The sequence below is a fragment of the Nycticebus coucang genome, chromosome 4 (assembly GCF_027406575.1).
Source record: "Nycticebus coucang isolate mNycCou1 chromosome 4, mNycCou1.pri, whole genome shotgun sequence".
NCBI classification, from domain to species: domain Eukaryota; kingdom Metazoa; phylum Chordata; class Mammalia; order Primates; family Lorisidae; genus Nycticebus; species Nycticebus coucang.
In genome coordinates this window covers 129,222,442-129,239,989 of record NC_069783.1, presented here as the reverse complement: position 1 = coordinate 129,239,989, position 17,548 = coordinate 129,222,442, and the positions used below count along the sequence as shown (strand labels likewise).

The 17,548-nt window shown below is 47.0% G+C and overlaps 1 protein-coding gene across 1 annotated transcript in view; it reads right to left on the bottom strand.

Annotated features, from left to right (window-relative positions):
* The window catches only part of LOC128584415 (voltage-dependent N-type calcium channel subunit alpha-1B-like), a 107,705-nt gene that overhangs the window by 21,739 nt on the left and 68,418 nt on the right, over positions 1 to 17,548 (bottom strand). The window contains 5 exon segments of the mRNA XM_053589384.1: positions 645 to 741; positions 3,280 to 3,386; positions 4,467 to 4,526; positions 4,818 to 4,947; positions 7,419 to 7,548. Coding sequence (XP_053445359.1) covers positions 645 to 741; positions 3,280 to 3,386; positions 4,467 to 4,526; positions 4,818 to 4,947; positions 7,419 to 7,548 — 524 coding nt within the window.

Sequence of the window (17,548 nt, the reverse complement as noted above, 5' to 3'; positions counted from 1 at the left end):
CGCAAAGGGCGGCGCTGAGGAGCTGTGCGTTCTATCACAGCCACAACGCCCAGGAGCAGTCGCCGGCCACGCCGAGGTACCGTGCGTCCTCTACAGCCCGCGGCGCCCAAGGGGCTCACGCGTTCTAAGCAAACTTTTCTCTGCTCCTACATTGCTTAATGCTCCATGGCTTGCTTTTCTAAGCTATTAATAACAGGAACTAGCACAAAAAATTTGGAGGATTAAATGAGTACTTAGCACAGTGCCCAGCACACACTCCATCAAGATTAGATTTTAGCACAATTCCAAATGTTTGGGCTACACTCATCCTCTGTCCACAACCTCAGCCATGCCCATCTCCTGAATCCTAACCTTCCTGGAGCCTGTGTCCTAGCATCATCTCCCCTCCATGATCCTCCACCTCTCTGGACATCCCCTTCAGCCCTACACTGTGGCTACTGAAGAAAACCCTTGGTCCTGCTGGGCTAACGAAGGGGAATGTTGGGAACAAGGTCTACTTGGGTAAGGTTTTGCAGCTAAGTGAGCCCATCTTCTTCATGTAGGTGTATGATTTGAGTAGACATACGTAAATGCATGCTCATATATGCACACACGTGTGCATACACGCACAGCACACCCTTCAAGCCCCAGGTCCAGGCTCTAACCTTGAGCTTGGGGAGCCGTTTGATGGTCTTGAGGGGCCGTAAGACGCGCAGAACTCTTAGGGACTTGATGGTGTTGATGTCTTTCCCTTTGGATCCTCTAGAAGGGAGAAACCACAGATGCAGACAGGTGGAGTTGTGAGTGGCACCCATGCAGCCCCCCAGGGTCTGGCTCACACCCCTCTGTATCCAGAAGCAGGGAGGCCTTGCCCTGCAGGTACCACAGGCCACTTGGCTCTTCCCATGGTTGCCTGCCTGGGGCCTCATCTGAGGACAGGGGCCAGGCTGGGACCAGCACCAGGACAGCAGCACCTGGGGCACAGGGAGAGCCCAGAGTTCCCTCAACCACACTCTGACAGCCACCCCGAGCCAGCTTCCAGGAGCAGAGGACAGGGGGCCTGTATCAGTACTGTAGCCCTTTAGTACCGCAACATTCTGGAAGGGCTTTTCCCCTGCTTTCTCAGTCCTGGCAGAGGGAGGTAAGGGGGCCGTGTCTGGCCTCTTCCTACAGTTCTCCTTGGCCACCCTAACACTATTGCAGATGACAAAAAGCTGACAGAAAAGAAGAGGGAAGTGGGGAAGGAAAGTAAGAAAGAGACGTTACATACATAAACCAAGAGCGAGGAAGGAGGGAGGGAGCCACAGACAGAGCAGTGGACAGGGAAACTCACACAGAGGGGAGCAGGGAGAAAGTCAGGGAAAAGAAAACTCAGGCACTAGAAACAAGCTCCGAAGTCCAGGGTTCATGTGCCCACATCAGGGACTCTCGCAGGAAAAGCCAGAGCAGACCTAGGTACTGCCTCTGCTTGCCAGGGCCCCAGGAACTGGGCCTAGCAGGCACTGGGGGCCAACCTACTGACCTCCTACCAACTCCACCTGAGGCGAGGCCAGGCCAGGCTTCATGGAGAGCCTATTATCAGAAGCATAAAGCCCTTAGTCCATGGGGGCAGGAGTGGACAGGATGGAGTGGGTCTTCATTCATACCTGGGGCTCTGGCTTCTTTTACTCAGTGGGCAATGGCCTGCATGGGTGTGTGTGGTCCTATCCTTAGGGGTCTTCCTGGGCCCACTGGGTTGGGTGGGCAGAGTGTCTCAGGCCTTCATGGGGCTGGAGAGTCTGGATACCCAGTCCTCTGCTGCCCCAGCAGCAGCCTACACCCCAGAGTCCAATTAAACTCCCCTGCAATGCTGAGTTTTCAGGTGGGCAAAGCCCAGCCCCTCTAAGTTGGCTATTTCCATCACTGCAGAAGCCCCTGAACCTGCTCTCAAACCACCCTCCTCTGCCAGACAGAGAAGGGAGGACAGACGCTGGCTTGGGGTGGGGCAGAGCAGGAGGAAGGCCACACTGCCTGTCTGGGAGGAGCAGCCCTCTGGCATCCATGCAGAATAGCCAGCTCAGGGCTCCCTCCCATTCTCTTCCTCTGAAGCCACCTGGCCGGGTCTCACCTCTCTCCTCCTGCTGGGACTGTCCAGCATCCCTGGCTTCACTGTCCTCATTGCAGGACCCTCCCAACACCCTGGCAAAGTTCTCGTTCCCTTTACCATGGAAGGAGGGTTCATTAAGACACCCAGAGGGGAAGCTGGGTATGGCTGGGCACTGATGTGGTCAGGAAGGAGTGGGGAGGAAGCTGCACTTCAAGAAAGGAGTCTCAGAGGAAGCAGCTTAAGAGGTCCAACATCCTGGGGCCTATGGCTACCGCTGGAAGTTGCCACCTCACTGCCTTCCAGCTGATATTCTCAGCCTCTAGCACGTGACCAGGACACCTTGATCTCTAGGAAATGCCGCAGCAAGGGCTGACCATGTCCAGCCCTAGGCCCCAACCCAAGGCATGACAGAAACACTGGGCTTGGGTACATGGCTCCTAGCAGCATGCAGCCCAGATGGGGAATGTGGGTGAGCAGGAGGCGAGGCTGGTGATGAAATGGTCTGGAGAGAGGCCATTGGAGCTGTGATGCCAGACGCATGGGGGAGAGAGAGAGAAGCATTACCCCATGGTGCTCCTTCCAAGTCCAGCAACAAGGAGGCAAAGAGAGCAGAGTCAGTGACACTGGCAGGATAGGAGGGGCCTTTGTGCAGGTGCAGCCTTCCCAGTAGGCTCAGAGAAGACAAAGCCCCCAGTGTTGCCTATCGACTGTCAGGGGCCTTCCCTGTCTCTGGCTCTCACTTCACAGCTGCCCTCTGCACCCACCAGGTCCCCCCAGGCCCTGACACTCTCCACACAAGGCCTGACAGAGTTCTCTCTAGGCCCCACTCCAGTAGGGGGAGTATTCCCACAAAGGAGGCAGAAGGAACACCCCAATACCCCAAGAGGGTAAGATGACCTCCAACTCTGGCTGGGAACAGCACTGGCCCAGATGCTCACCTCAGGTAAAGCTGCTCGTATGGGCCCTGTGGGGCTGCACCCAGTCCTAGAACCACCGGGTACCTGTGGGACGTCAGGGACAGACAGGCCTCGGGTCCCCTCAGGTCCCCTGGCCCCATAGAGCCCAGCTCCAGGAAGCTGGACCAGTTCCATATGGCCCACAGACATCACCCCATGCCCCTACACTCAAGGTCTTCTCCTTGGCCACCCTAACACGATTGTACCACGGTTCTGGGGGCTGCACGCAGCCAGACCAGAGCCAATATGGTTACTTATGAGAAGGCAAACACCACCAGGGCCCCACTGACCACAATGAAGTCCAGAATGTTCCACAGGTCCCGGAAGTAGGCTCCAGGGTGAAGGAGCAGTCCCAAGTCAATCATCTTCAGGTGAGAAACACACATTAGCGAATATAATGTTCCAGAAAAGAGGTAGAGCCAGGTCCTGGTGTCACAGGGTCACTCCCTCTCAGCAAAGGTTCGCACATCTGTGACCTCATTGCAGCCTCGGAACATGCTCACATGCCCTCCCAGGGCAGAGGTCACAGTCCAGGTCATACCCTCTAAGGGACTCAAGGTCACTGACCCCAGTGTCACAGTTCATGACAGCCTGGCACCCTGCCTGGGCTCCCTGCCACCCTGAAGCCTGAATGAGACTGGGAGGGTCTGCCACCGTGTGCTCTGCAGGGCCATGCTCTGCCACACCTTCAGAGGGCCGGCTCAATGCAGCAGGAAGAGCAGCTGGTCCAGGTTATAGGACTTTCATTTGTGGCCTGGCTCTGCCACTCCCTGTGTGGGGACTTGGAACAGGTGCCAGGACCTCTGTAGCCTCAGTTTCCTCATTTATAAAACATGATGATGTGCCGAGTGCCACCCTGAGAGTATGCACTGGGCACACATGCTGAAGTCACAGGTGTACACACACATGTGCACATCCAACCACGCTGAGCACATGCCTGTCAGACACTGATAAGGGAACACTCATATCCACACGTAGAGACAGAAATGAAGGCTGCAGTGAGGCGGCAGACCCTGAGCCTGTTACCAGGCAAATGCCAGACCCCTTTTAAATTTGTATCTTCACTGCCTACTTCCCATGGTCCCCCAGCTCTCTCCAGGCTTCTTGGCCTCCTGTCACACAGCAGCCCTAGGGAAGGAGCTGAACCCAAAGTGTCCTGTTCCAGGAGTGGAGTGCAGCAGGGACCCAGGCACTGCTGGGGAGGCGATCCTGCACAAGGGGTCCTCAATGAATGACGAAGCCTCTTGTTCTCAAAACACACCCCATATGCATGCAGCAGGTGCTCTCATGTCCTCACACACGTATGCATATACTCACTGCTTACCCGCCCACTGTGCACCCTCACCAGAGGCTACCAGAAATGTGGCTTAACCCCCAGCCTTAGCCCCATCTCATATGGGAAGATGAGCAAAACACCAGGTAGCTGGGATGGCCACACAGCTCACCTTTATCACCATCTCAAAGGTGAAGACACCTGTGAAGATGTAGTCCATGTACTTCAGAGCCTGAAACCAAAAGGAAGGTTATTCCAAACACCAAGCTGGGGCCTGAGCCAGGGCTGCTGCAGGGGCTCTGAGCTCCTCTGAGTCACTGGGCAGACAGCCAATCTGGGAGCTGTGGGCTTGGGCATTAGGAGGCAGGGCTCAGACATGCATCCATCCCTTTGGGCTAGTCCCCTGGCTGTAGCCCCAACTCCTGCTACTCCTGCCTTCAGACGTTGGGCCCTGCACCCCTGAGGAGGAGACATAGCAGAGAGGGAGGATGTTAGGGGAGAAGCCAGCCCCTCTGCCACTCACATTGTTCCTGGGAGAGTCTGTCCGCACAGGGTCCTCTGCAGCCAGAGCAATGCTACTCAGGGCAATGACCACGAGGATGACCATCTCGAAGTAGCGCATGGTCACTATGTAGTGGCAGAGGCACCGCAGCCTGTGGGGATAAAGCATGGAGGCTGTGAGCAAGCTGGGCACACTTGGCTCAGCTACAGGCACCAGAGCCTTCTCCACTTCTCCTGGCACAGCAGCCCGGTGACAATGGTGGCTGAGGTACTCATGAGGGCAGCCCAGGACAAGGAGTGGGAAGGCTGCACAGCCCACAGCTCACAGGCTACAGCTCACAGGCCACACTTCCATACAGCATAACCACTTGTGTCCACCTGGCTGCTGTCTAGAGAGGATGGATGTCAGCACTAGCATTCTGGCAGACGGCAGGCCTCTCCTGGCCTAGGAACCTTCCCAGGGCCGCCAGGAACACAAGCCCACTTGCTCACCTGCACTCACTCATGCAACATTACTGAGCATCTGCTCTGCCAGCCTGTGCTGAACTCTGGGGGACATAGTAAGCAACAGGGCAGGCAAGTCCTCCACCTCAGGAAGTCCCATTCTGGCAGGAAAACAGCAGCAAACAGTGTGGACAGAAATAGGAGACTGGTGCGGACAAGTGCTCAGGGGGTTGGAAAGCCAATCTCTGAGTAGCGGACAGAAGGGGCAGCAATAGATGGGCTAGGTGGAGTGGACTGTCTCTCGTGCCAACACAAGGAACATGCTCTAGGAGCACCACCTCTACCTCCTGCATCCCAGGCACACTCTCTGCCCCTCTAGCCCTTCCAGTCTCTCCTCTAACATTGACATCCCAAGACCTTCCATCCAAAGACCCCCTTCTCTCTCTTCTCTGGAGGGAGCCCATGCACATCTTTTTATCCTCACCTGGCTCCTACCCTCACACCCATGGATCTGCCCCCCAGGTCTACCAACAGCCTGCTAATTCTTCACTCCATGGCATTTCTCCCTCCTTAAAAGAGACACTTTTCCTTCTAATTCAGCAGCCTGTGTCTGGGTTTCTACCACTTAGACTCCGGGCTACTTGGCTACAAGATGTCTCCAGTTGCCTTAGGTTTTCTCATCCAGACCCTCAGCAGCACTGCTAGTCTTGGTGAGCACACTACCTTCTGCCCAGCATCCAGCAGAGATTGGTGCTGTCCTTAACAACCCCTCCTCTCCCACATAGTACAAGTATCATCAAATTCTGAGATTATGCCTCCAAAATTTCTCCCAAGAACTGACTTCCAAACCTCTCCATTCTGACTACTCCAGTCAAACCACCACCATTTCTTCCTAACACTTCAACCACCCGGCATCTCTGTCCATTCTCCCCATTGAAGGATCTTGCTGAGGTGCAGGTCGAGCATGTCCACCTCTCAGTGCTGTCCATCCCCAAAGGATGCCAGCAGTCAAGCGCTTCTCATCTTGGCGCTGCCCATACTGCCTGCAGCCTGCTGCCTCCCATGTCCACCCTCTGTCCTAGCCCACTACCTCCTACATCCTTTCTCCGCCCCAGAGCTTCTGCCCTTCGGGTTTTGGCACAGGTGCCTCTTCTGCTAGGAGAGCTTTACTAACAATCCACCTGCTCCCCAATGCCAGCATCTCTCCATTGAGATATTTTCATGCTGAACTTACTGGATGTTCCCTGCCCCTTGTGGCAGGGACCATGCCTCTGCACGTGCTGAGCTGTAACAGAGAGGGAGGAGGCAGGGAGATTGGGTGCTGGAGAGTCATGTGCAGACACCACTGGCTGCTGGGACAGGAGTGGCCGGGCAGACCAGCAACAAACGGGGTATAGGCCAACCTGCCTTTGCTGCCCTTGGACTGCCTGTCTACATCCCCTGCTCCCCCTGTACACCCTCCCTTCCACTCCCAACCTTCCATCTAACTTAGTACCTGGACAGCATCTCCACCCCATTTTGTGCTTCCTCCTGCACTATGCACTGTTGGACGTCTTATTACGTCTTTTACTTATTTGTTGTGCCTGGTGTCTGTCACTCCCACAGGCACATAGGCTCAGCAAGGACAGTGCCTTGGTCCTGAGCACCTCCAGTGCCTAGAGTGCTGTCTACCATGTGGACTTTAGTTGGACCGATGAGAGCACCAGACTGATGAGTGGATGGCAAATGCATGCCGGACAGACATGGGAAAGCACACAGGTGAACAAGTAAACAGATACTGCATGCATGCATACACATGCGGGTGACAGGTGCAATGGAAGGGGGTGCATGAAACCTGTGTGCACACAGGGAGATGGGCCCATGTGTGCAGAGGAGAGTGAGCATGTAGGGCTGAGCATGCAGGGCTGAGCAGCAGCTCTACAGCTGCTGGGTTCAAACCCTGCATCACCAAGACTGCTATATCAGGGCACGTAGCACAGAACCGTCTGTGTCCTCATCTACATGAAAAGTCATGGGCATGTGTCTCAAGGGACTATGGCAGTGACCAAAGAAGCTCACGTAGCATAGGGTGCAATTGCGCCCTCAGGGCACCTACAGGCCATGCTGGTTCCTGTGTCTCTGCAGGTCATGATGAATGGAAAAGAGGGACAGCCACATGCCGGGGCAACGAGGGACTCACAGGTTGGTGGGGCTTAAGCAGAACATGGAGCTATATGGCACAATGGGTCGGGGGCCGCTCCTCATCACGTCATTGGCTTCCACCTCCTTCTTCCCCTCCACTTGGCTCTCCGGGTCCACGTTACCACCTGTGAGAGTACAGAGCCACCAGGTAAGGGTGTGGTGTGCACACAGCCCACATCACATGATCTCTCCACCAGGAAGGCCTGGCCAGGCAGGCTTCACAGACATGGCTGAGGGGATGACGGCAGGCCACAGCCACAACCAAGTCCCTGAGCTGTGTGTGCAGAGACTCTGATAGGCCGGCCCCTCCTTGCATCTTGATTTGGCAGGGCTGGGGTGGGAACAGATTCAAGCCCACTGCTGCCCACTAGGCTGTGCATTCTCCAAAAGGAGCAAAGCCAGCCAGGCCTCCCCACGGCCTCTACAGGACGCTTGGAGCAGTGAAATTGGACAGGCAGGGCTGGCCCTGATTCAGAAGCCCACAGGAGCTCCCTGACCATCATTGTCCAGTCTGAACTGACCTGGCATTTTCTCCCTCAGGATTCTAGATAAGGGCCCACAATGATAGGGAGGTCAGAAGGACCCACTGACCCAGGAAGGATTTGCTGACCAGTCTCTGCTCACAGCTCGCTCTTCCTTGGGTCCTTATTGGTCCTCACTTGGCCCCCACTCAGCACCCGACCTCCCCCAGGCCCACCCTCTGCTTGCTGAATGAGTACTCCAGCCCTGCCCAGTTTTGTTCCCACAAACCAAACTGCCCAGGACTGAGATGGCCATAACCTGATATGTCAGATAAAGCCTGCTATTCATGCATTTTGCTCACAACTCTGCATCTTTAATTATCCTAACATATACTTCAACTCTTGTGGGTGACAGAGTTCCTAAGACCTCAGGGACACCAAAGAAGATAGTACAGTGACTTGGAGCCCCCCCCACCTGCTGTATCTCCTTTTTAATTCTTTAAAGAAACATAAAAGCAAAGAGGATATTAAGAACAAAAATGAAGGTGCTTATCCCTACAGCCTGCTGTAGAGAACAAGCTCCAAGCCCTCCTTGGCCACTGACCACTCTGAAGTCCTGCAGAGAATAGCTGGGCCAGAAAAAAGAGCCTTGTGTGGCATGTGAGAACAGCTGACATGGCACCAGGCAGCCAGCTCCCCTACCCACAGGCATAGGCATTTTTATAGTGACCACTTATGAAATGGGTATCATCAAATTTCTCTGCTGAAAACATAAATTATTAAATACACAGACCTCTGAGAAATAAATCTGACAATACTTAATTAAAGCTTAAAATACTCTATTAATATCTAAGACATTATCCGCTAAGGCAATCAAGCATACACACAGCAATCTGTATTTACTTTGTTATAAGTTCTTTTACAGTAACAAAAGTTATGAAACATATAACCATAGTTTGACTAAGTAAAATATGAAATGTTTATATGAAGCACCACACTATTAATATTAAAAAAGCTTACACCTGGGCAGCACCTGTGGCTCAGTAAGTAGGGCGCGGGCCCCATATGCTGAGGGTGGCAGGTTCAAACCCAGCCCCAGCCAAACTGCAACAACAACAACAAAAATAGCCAGGTGTTGTGGCGGGTGCCTGTAGTCCCAGCTGCTTGGGAGGCTGAGGCAAAGAGAATCACGTAAGCCCAAGAGTTATAGGTTGCTGTGAGCCGTGTGACGTTATGGCACTCTACCCGAGGGTGGTACACTGAGACTCTGTCTCTACAAAAAAAAAGAAAACAAAAAAACTCACACCTGTTGTCCCAGCAATGTGGGAGGAAGGTCACTTGAGACCTCAAGTTTAAGTCTAGCCTGGGAAACATAATGAGAACCCCATTTCTATAAATAAATTGATTAAATTTAAAATGACTTCAGAGATGTAAGAGGAAATTTATGACATGGTAAGTTAAAAGAAAAAAAAAGGCAGGCCACATACTTATATACCCTACATGAGCCCCACCTGTAGAAAATAACACCCATGCAAGGAGAGAAATAACACCAAAACGTTAGCTGTGACCTCAGAAGGGCTGTTAGACCATACTTTTTGTTTTATTACACTTCTTTTGTCCTGCTTGTTTGCATGTCTCATAATTTTTTATTGCATGCTGCACGTGGTATATAAATGATACCAGATAATGTCTTCCACCAGTGAAAGTACCCTTTTGTCTATTAGGCAGATAGGATGAAGGATTTATCACTTTAATTCAATCAGGGATTTATTTTAGGCTGAGTCTGCCTACAGCTGTGGCCAGAATCCTGTACCCATTTATATTATTTATGCTTATAAGGGGAGGCTCTGGGAGGATAATGGTGGACCCAGCTCCTGCACCAGTAAGACAGAGACAGCTGCAGATGGGCACTGGGTACCCAGACACATGGCAATGGAAGACTAGACAGCAAACATTCAGCATTACCATCATGAGTTCTAGAAGCAGCACAAAGGGCTTGGATATCTACATATCACCTTTAAAGTAAGGAATACTTATTATTTAAAGCCACACTTCTTTCACAATAACAGCAACGCACAACAGGAGAAAAGACCCAATTGGGACTCAAGAATTTCCTTCACATCACAGCTATGTGAGTTCAGGCCAAGGCTGAACTTTCTTTTTTTTATTGACAGAGTCTTATTTTGTCACTCTCTGTAGAGTACTGTGATGTCACAGCTCACAGCAACCTCAAACTCTTGGGCCCAAGTGACTCTCTTGCCTCAGCCTCCCAAGTAGCTGGGACTACAGGCACCCACTACAACACCTGGCTACTTTTTGGTTGCAGTTGTCATTGTTTAGCAGACCCCGGGCCAGGCTGGAACCCACCAGCCTTGGTGTATGTGGCTGGCACCCTAACCACTGAGCTATGGCACTGAGCCAGGCTGTTCCTTGAAAGCAAATGCCCACCAGGATCCTCATCTCACAGGAAAACAGGGTTGAGTCTCAGCGTTTAAGGCTGCAGAAATTTTGACACTGACCATAAATGCTAATAGAAATTAAACTTCGCGGGCGGCGCCTATGGCTCAGTGAGTAGGGCGCCAGCCCCATATGCCGAGGGTGGCGGGTTCAAACCCAGCCCCGGCCAAACTGCAACCAAAAAATAGCCGGGCATTGTGGCGGGCACCTGTAGTCCCAGCTGCTCGGGAGGCTGAGGCAAGAGAATCGCGTAAGCCCAAGAGTTAAGAGGTTGCTGTGAGCCGTGTGGTGCCACGGCACTCTACCCGAGGGCGGTACAGTGAGACTCTGTCTCTACACACACACACACACACAAAATAAATTAAACTTTGCTATTATTTTTTATCAGGACCATTCCAGTTTTTTAGTTTCTGGTTAAAGAGTTAAACAACTCTTGAGTCATTGGGCCCAACTCTACTCTTCCTACACCTCTACGATTTCTAGTGCAAGGCATTTTTGGGAGTGCACGTGTCAGGTCACACAGGACTGTCTGAACTTCAGGAAGAAAGAGAATCATAGCAAATGGAGGTTTGAGCTGTAAGACTAAAAGGTAAGCCAAAGAGCAGTGAGAAATCTAAAACTGGCAAATCTTTTCCATTTGTTAACATTCTCAGCTATCTCTTTTCTTAGAGTTTCATAGTTCTCCTTATATAGATCTTTCACGTCCTTTGTTAGATAAACTCCCAAGTATTTCATCTTCTTTGGCACTACTGTGAAGGGGATAGAGTCCTTAATTGTTTTTTCAACTTGACTATTGTTGGTATATATAAAGGCTACCGATTTATGAATGTTGATTTTGTAACCTGAGACACTGCTGTATTCCTTAATCACTTCTAAGAGTTTTGTAGTAGAGTCCCTAGTATTTTCCAGATATACAATCATATCATCTGCGAAGAGTGAAAGTTTGATCTCTTCTGACCCTATGTGGATACCCTTGATCGCCTTTTCTTCCCTAATTGCGGTGGCTAAAACTTCCATTACAATGTTAAAGAGCAATGGAGACAATGGGCAGCCTTGTCTGGTTCCAGATCTAAGTGGAAATGATTCCAATTTAACTCCATTCAATATGATATTGGCTGTGGGTTTGCTGTAGATGGCCTCTATCAGTTTAAGAAATGTCCCTTCTATACCAATTTTCTTAAGTGTTCTAATCATGAATGGATGTTGGATGTTATCAAAAGCTTGCTCATGGTTAGGAAGAATCAACATTGTTAAAATGTCCATACTACCCAAAGCAATATATAATTTCAATGCAATCCCTATTAAAGCTCCACTGTCATACTTTAAAGATCTTGAAAAAATAATTCTTCGTTTTATATGGAATCAGAAAAAACCTCGAATAGCCAAGACATTACTCAAAAATAAAAACAAAGCAGGAGGAATCACGCTACCAGACCTCAGACTATACTACAAATCGATAGTGATCAAAACAGCATGGTACTGGCACAAAAACAGAGAAGTAGATGTCTGGAACAGAATAGAGAACCAAGAGATGAATCCAGCTACTTACTGGTATTTAATCTTTGACAAGCCAATTAAAAACATTCAGTGGGGAAAAGATTCCCTATTTAACAAATGGTGCTGGGTGAACTGGCTGGCAACCTGTAGAAGACTGAAACTGGACCCACACCTCTCACCATTAACCAAGATAGACTCTCACTGGATTAAAGATTTAAACCTAAGACATGAAACTATAAAAATACTAGAAGAGAGTGTAGGGAAAACCCTTGAAGAAATTGGGTTGGGCGAGTTTTTTATGAGAAAGACCCCCCGGGCAATTGAAGCTGCTTCAAAAATACACTATTGGGACTTGATCAAACTAAAAAGCTTCTGCACAGCCAAGAACACAGTAAGTAAAGCAAGAAAACAGCCTTCAGAATGGGAGAAGATATTTGCAGGTTATGTCTCCGACAAGGGTTTAATAACCAGAATCCACAGAGAACTCAAACGCATTAGCAAGAAAAGAACAAGGGATCCCATCGCAGGCTGGGCAAGGGACTTGAAGAGAAACTTCTCTGAAGAAGAAAGGCGCATGGCCTTCAGACATATGAAAAAATGCTCATCATCTTTAATCATCGGAGAAATGCAAATCAAAACGACTTTGATATATCATCTAACTCCAGTGAGACTAGCCTATATCACAAAATCCCAAGACCAGAGATGTTGGCGTGGATGTGGAGAAAAGGGAACACTTTTGCACTGCTGGTGGGAATGCAAATTAATACATTCCTTTTGGAAAGAGATATGAAGAACACTTAAAGATCTAAAAATAGATCTGCCATTCAATCCTGTAATCCCCCTACTGGGCATATACCCAGAAGACCAAAAATCACACCATAACAAAGATATTTGTATCAGAATATTTATTGCAGCCCTATTCATAATTGCTAAGTCATGGAAAAAGCCCAAGTGCCCATCGATCCACGAATGGATTAATAAATTGTGGTATATGTACACCATGGAATATTATGCAGCCTTAAAGAAAGATGGAGACTTTACCTCTTTCATGTTTACATGGATGGAGCTGGAACATATTCTTCTTAGTAAAGTGTCTCAAGAATGGAAGAAAAAGTACCCAATGTACTCCCCTTATTATGAAACTAATGTAGGACCTTCACATGAAAGCTATATCCCAGTTATAACCTAAGAATAGGGAGAAAGGGGAGAGGGAGGGGAGGGAGGGGGGAGGGAGGCAGAAGAAGGGGGACTAATGGGATTACACCTGCGGTGCATCTTACAAGGGTATATGTGAATCCTAGTAAATGTGGAATGTAAAGGTCTTAGCAAAATAACTAAGAAAATGCTACAAAAGCTATGTTAACTAATGTGATGAAAATGTGTCAAACGATATATGAACCAAGTGTATGGTGCCCCATGATCATACTAATGTACACAGCTATGGTTTAATAAAAAAAAAATAATAAAAAAAATAAAATAAAACTGGCAAATCTAAATAAACATGGTCTCTATCATGTACAAAGCAATAATAATATCTACTGTGCAGAATTTTTTTTTTTTTTTGTAGAGACATAGTCTCACTGTACCGCCCTTGGGTAGAGTGCCGTGGCATCACACGGCTCACAGCAACCTCTAACTCTTGGGCGTAAGCGATTCTCTTGCGTCAGCCTTCCGAGCAGCTGGGACTACAGGCGCCCGCCACAACGCCGGCTATTTTTTTTGTTGTTGCAGTTTGGCCGGGGCTGGGTTTGAATCCGCCATCCTCGGCATATGGGGCTGGCGCCCCACTCACTGAGCCACATGCGCCGCCCTCTACTGTGCAGAATTTTTAAAAAAGAGCTGGAATGCTATACAACAGTAACAAAGAAGTTGGGAAAAATGGGACTAAGTTACTATTCTAAGGTCTTAGTATTATTAAAAGGGAAGTTAACGATTATAGATTTTTACTGTGAATACAGGTAAAATTACAAATTTAATCACTAAAAAAACAGAAATAGAATCTATAGTTTTTAAACCAGGAGAAGGCAAAGTGGGACATGTAAGCAAATAAACAATCAAAATCAGTTAGTATTAAAAAGGAAGGAAAAAGCATATGAAAAATGGAGTAAATGTCATAATCTAAGATGGATGAAGAAAGTCCAAGTAAATTACTAGTCATAATAATTATGAGGAGACTAAATTGGGCAATTAAATGACAAAGATTCAGCAAGATTTTATAAAATAACAGTTATAAAATACGTAGTTTCCAAACAATAAGCCCAAAATACAAGGCCACATAAAGGCTGAAAGTCAAAAGATGGAAAAATATATACTTGGCAAATGCTTACCTAAAATAAAAAAGCTCAGGGAGCCATATTCACATTGAGACAAAAATCACTAGAATTAAAGGGGACTGGCCAGGCACGGTGGCTCACACCTGTAACCCCAGCACTCTGGGAGGCCGAGGCAGGAGGATTCCTTGAGCTCGGGAGTTGGAGACAAGTCTGAGCAAGAGTGAGACCCCATCTCTACTAAAAATGAAAAAACTAGGCAGATGTTGTGGTGTAGTTCCTCTGTAGTTCCAGCTACTTGGGAAGCTGAAGGAGCAGGATTGCTTGAGCTCAGGAATTGAGGTTGCTGCGGTCTGTGACTCCATAGCACTCTACCAAAGGCGACATAGTGAAACTCTGTCACAAAAAAAAAAAAAAGAAAAAGAAGATAACTGCTTATATATATTTCAGTAGAAAGTATTTTATTTTTATTTATTTTTTTATTTTATTTATTATTATTATTTTTTTTTTGCAGTTTTTGGCCAGGGCTGGGTTTGAACCTGCCACCTCCAGCATATGGGGCCGATGCCCTACTCCTTTGAGCCACAGGCACCGCCCTATTTTTTTTTTTTTTTTTTGCAGTTTTTGGCCGGGGCTGGGTTTGAACCTGCCACCTCTGGCATATGGGGCTGGCACCCTACTCCTTTGAGCCACAGGTGCCGCCCCAGTAGAAAGTTTTTTAAAGAAAGCAAGAAATAAGCTCTTACAAAAGAAATTGAGAAGCACATAGTCACTATTTTAGAAATGTACATACTACATAATAGATGGTTAGTAATATTCTAGGTTGTTTTTATACTATGCTGCACATTTCAAACACAACAGCAAGTGCACAATACCACCTATGATGCTTACAAAAGAAATGGCCTCAATTCTTTCTAACCAAGTCTCTAGATCTGCGCTTCACAAATGGGTGACTTTGGTACCATCTGGGGCATCTGGTGAGTGCAGACCAGGCTGCTGTTACACACCCTGAGACGCTCAGGACAGCTGCCAACAACAGAATTTCAGTGGTGCCACAGCTCAGCAGCTCTGTCCTAGGTCTAATTACCAGTAGCAGAATATAGTGAGGACAGAGGAATTTACTAAATGACACCACGATGCAGTCAACCAAATTAACAATGTGAGAAATTATACAGGACAAATGGTATGTTTTTTCAACAAACAAATGGCATAAAGAAAAGAGAAAATCATCATAACATAAAAGAGACGTTTTCAAAATGAAGCAAGTCAAAGGAGTAAACCTTGTTTGGACTCTTATTCAAACAAACCATCTGTAAAATGTTATTTTTGAGATAGCCAGTAAAGTTTGAACCTAGAATAGATTGGTTGTTAGCAAAGAACCATTACCAATATTGTAAAGTATAATAACAAAATGGCCGGGTGCAGTGGCTCAGGGCTGAAATCCCCATACTTTGGGAGGCCAAGGCAGAAGGACCCCTTGAGCTCAGGATTTGGAGGCTGCAGCATTGCACTCCAGCCTGAGCAACAGAGAGAGACCTTGTCTCAGAAGAAAAAAAAGAGAAAGAGCTACTGTGGCTATTAATTATTAAAGATGCTTACTGGCATATTTATACCTAAAAATGATACACAAGAAAGCAAGAGAAAGTGTAAGTGAACAAGATTGGCAAAGCGTGGGCAGCTGCTGAAGGCAGAAGCCACTTGCCCTTGTCTCTGCCTCCCCATGTATTTCAACTTCCACAATAAATATGGTTTATTGAAGCAGCTACAGAGAGAAGACACAGCCATAAAAAGGAGAAACAATTCAGACTGACAACTGGCTTCTCAAAGGAATCAACAGAGGCAGAAGACAGTGGAACGGTCTCAATATCCTGAGAGAAAATAGCAAACTAGAATTCCATGTGAAGTAGAATTAATAACAGTGGCAAAGACCACTCAGGCAAAATGAGAGAACTTACCACCACTCAATCTAAACAAAGTTAGGAAAGATGTTCTTCAAGCAAAAGGGAAAAAGAAAGAAAGAAAAAAAAAAAAAACAACTGGATGATCTGAAATAGAAGTGATGAAAGATGAGAGGGAATAATGAAATCAACAGCAAAAATAAGGGAGAAAAAATCAACATAGAAAAACCTGTCAACTGGAAATTCAAAACCATACTTATAAATAACACATAAATCAATTAAGAAATCATAATCACACTTGGAAAAAAGACTTAAAACAAGAAACCAATATTTCAAAGTTTATAATATGCAATTAAAATAATTCTCAAAGTGAAAATTAAAGCTTTAAACACACCTCAAATTCCATGAGCTAAATATTCAAATAAAGAATTGGAGAAAGAATATTACAGTATGGATAAAGTAAGTAGAATAAAGGAAATAATAAATTAGAACAAGAATTAATGAAACAGAAAACAAAGATGCAACAGAAAAGATCAAGAAAGACAAAGATTGAGATGCTGGTAAACTGTTTAAATTGACAAATTATTAGGGGAAAAGAGTTTTTCAAGTGAAGGAGGGAGGGGGAAAAGGTAAGAAGGCAATTATAAGTGGCCATACTACAAATCCAGCAGAAAATAAAAAGATAGTAAGAAACTAGTGCCTGTAGATAATGGCAGTTACCTACACTCAAATTTCTCCCCATACCCTCTATTTCTCAATATAGAGAAAGAACAAAATTATCCACAGTCTATCCCTGTAGTATATGAGAAACAAGAAACCATAAGCTTTAGCCTGCATGTAAGTGTGGAAATAACAACAACAGAGTAAGACTCTACTCCCTTCCCCAAAGGAGGATATTCTTGAACTAGAAAGCAAGTAAGTTACCCAGACCTCTACCCTACCCTCCACAAAGTCACATGTAATTGCTGGTCCAGGAAAATTTACACAGTTTATCATTATGTGAAAAAGCTTCTATAAGAAGAAAGTAGAAAGGAAGGATAAAAACTTTTCAGCTAACAAAATTTTACAAAACACCCCCCTGTAAAGTAGAGGAAAACTAATATAACTTTTCAATATGAATTAAATATAATTGAACAAGCAGTGCTAATAGGAAAGATTACTACAAATCAGATTCAAAAGCTCAAAATAAAATGGAAGGACAACTAGAAGATGTGGGATGAGCACTAAAGAGAAATTAAAGAAGACGAAATCATCTCAGAAAGAAAATTAAAGAGAAAGACAAAATTATCTCAGAAAGAACAAGGAGTCCAAGGGAGAACAGATAGGACTGAAAGTTTATCAACAGAAAAGGAAGATAGGTGTGAGATGAGCCAAGAGGATACTATGAAATGAGCTATCCAAAGGATCAGAAATAAAGTTATAGACAAGACAGGCAACAGAGAGCCAAAGTTTGCACAACTGGAATGTCTGAAATACAAAAATAATACAGCATAATGGAACTAACAATTGTAACAATAATCTCAGAATTTTTTCCTGAAATAAAAT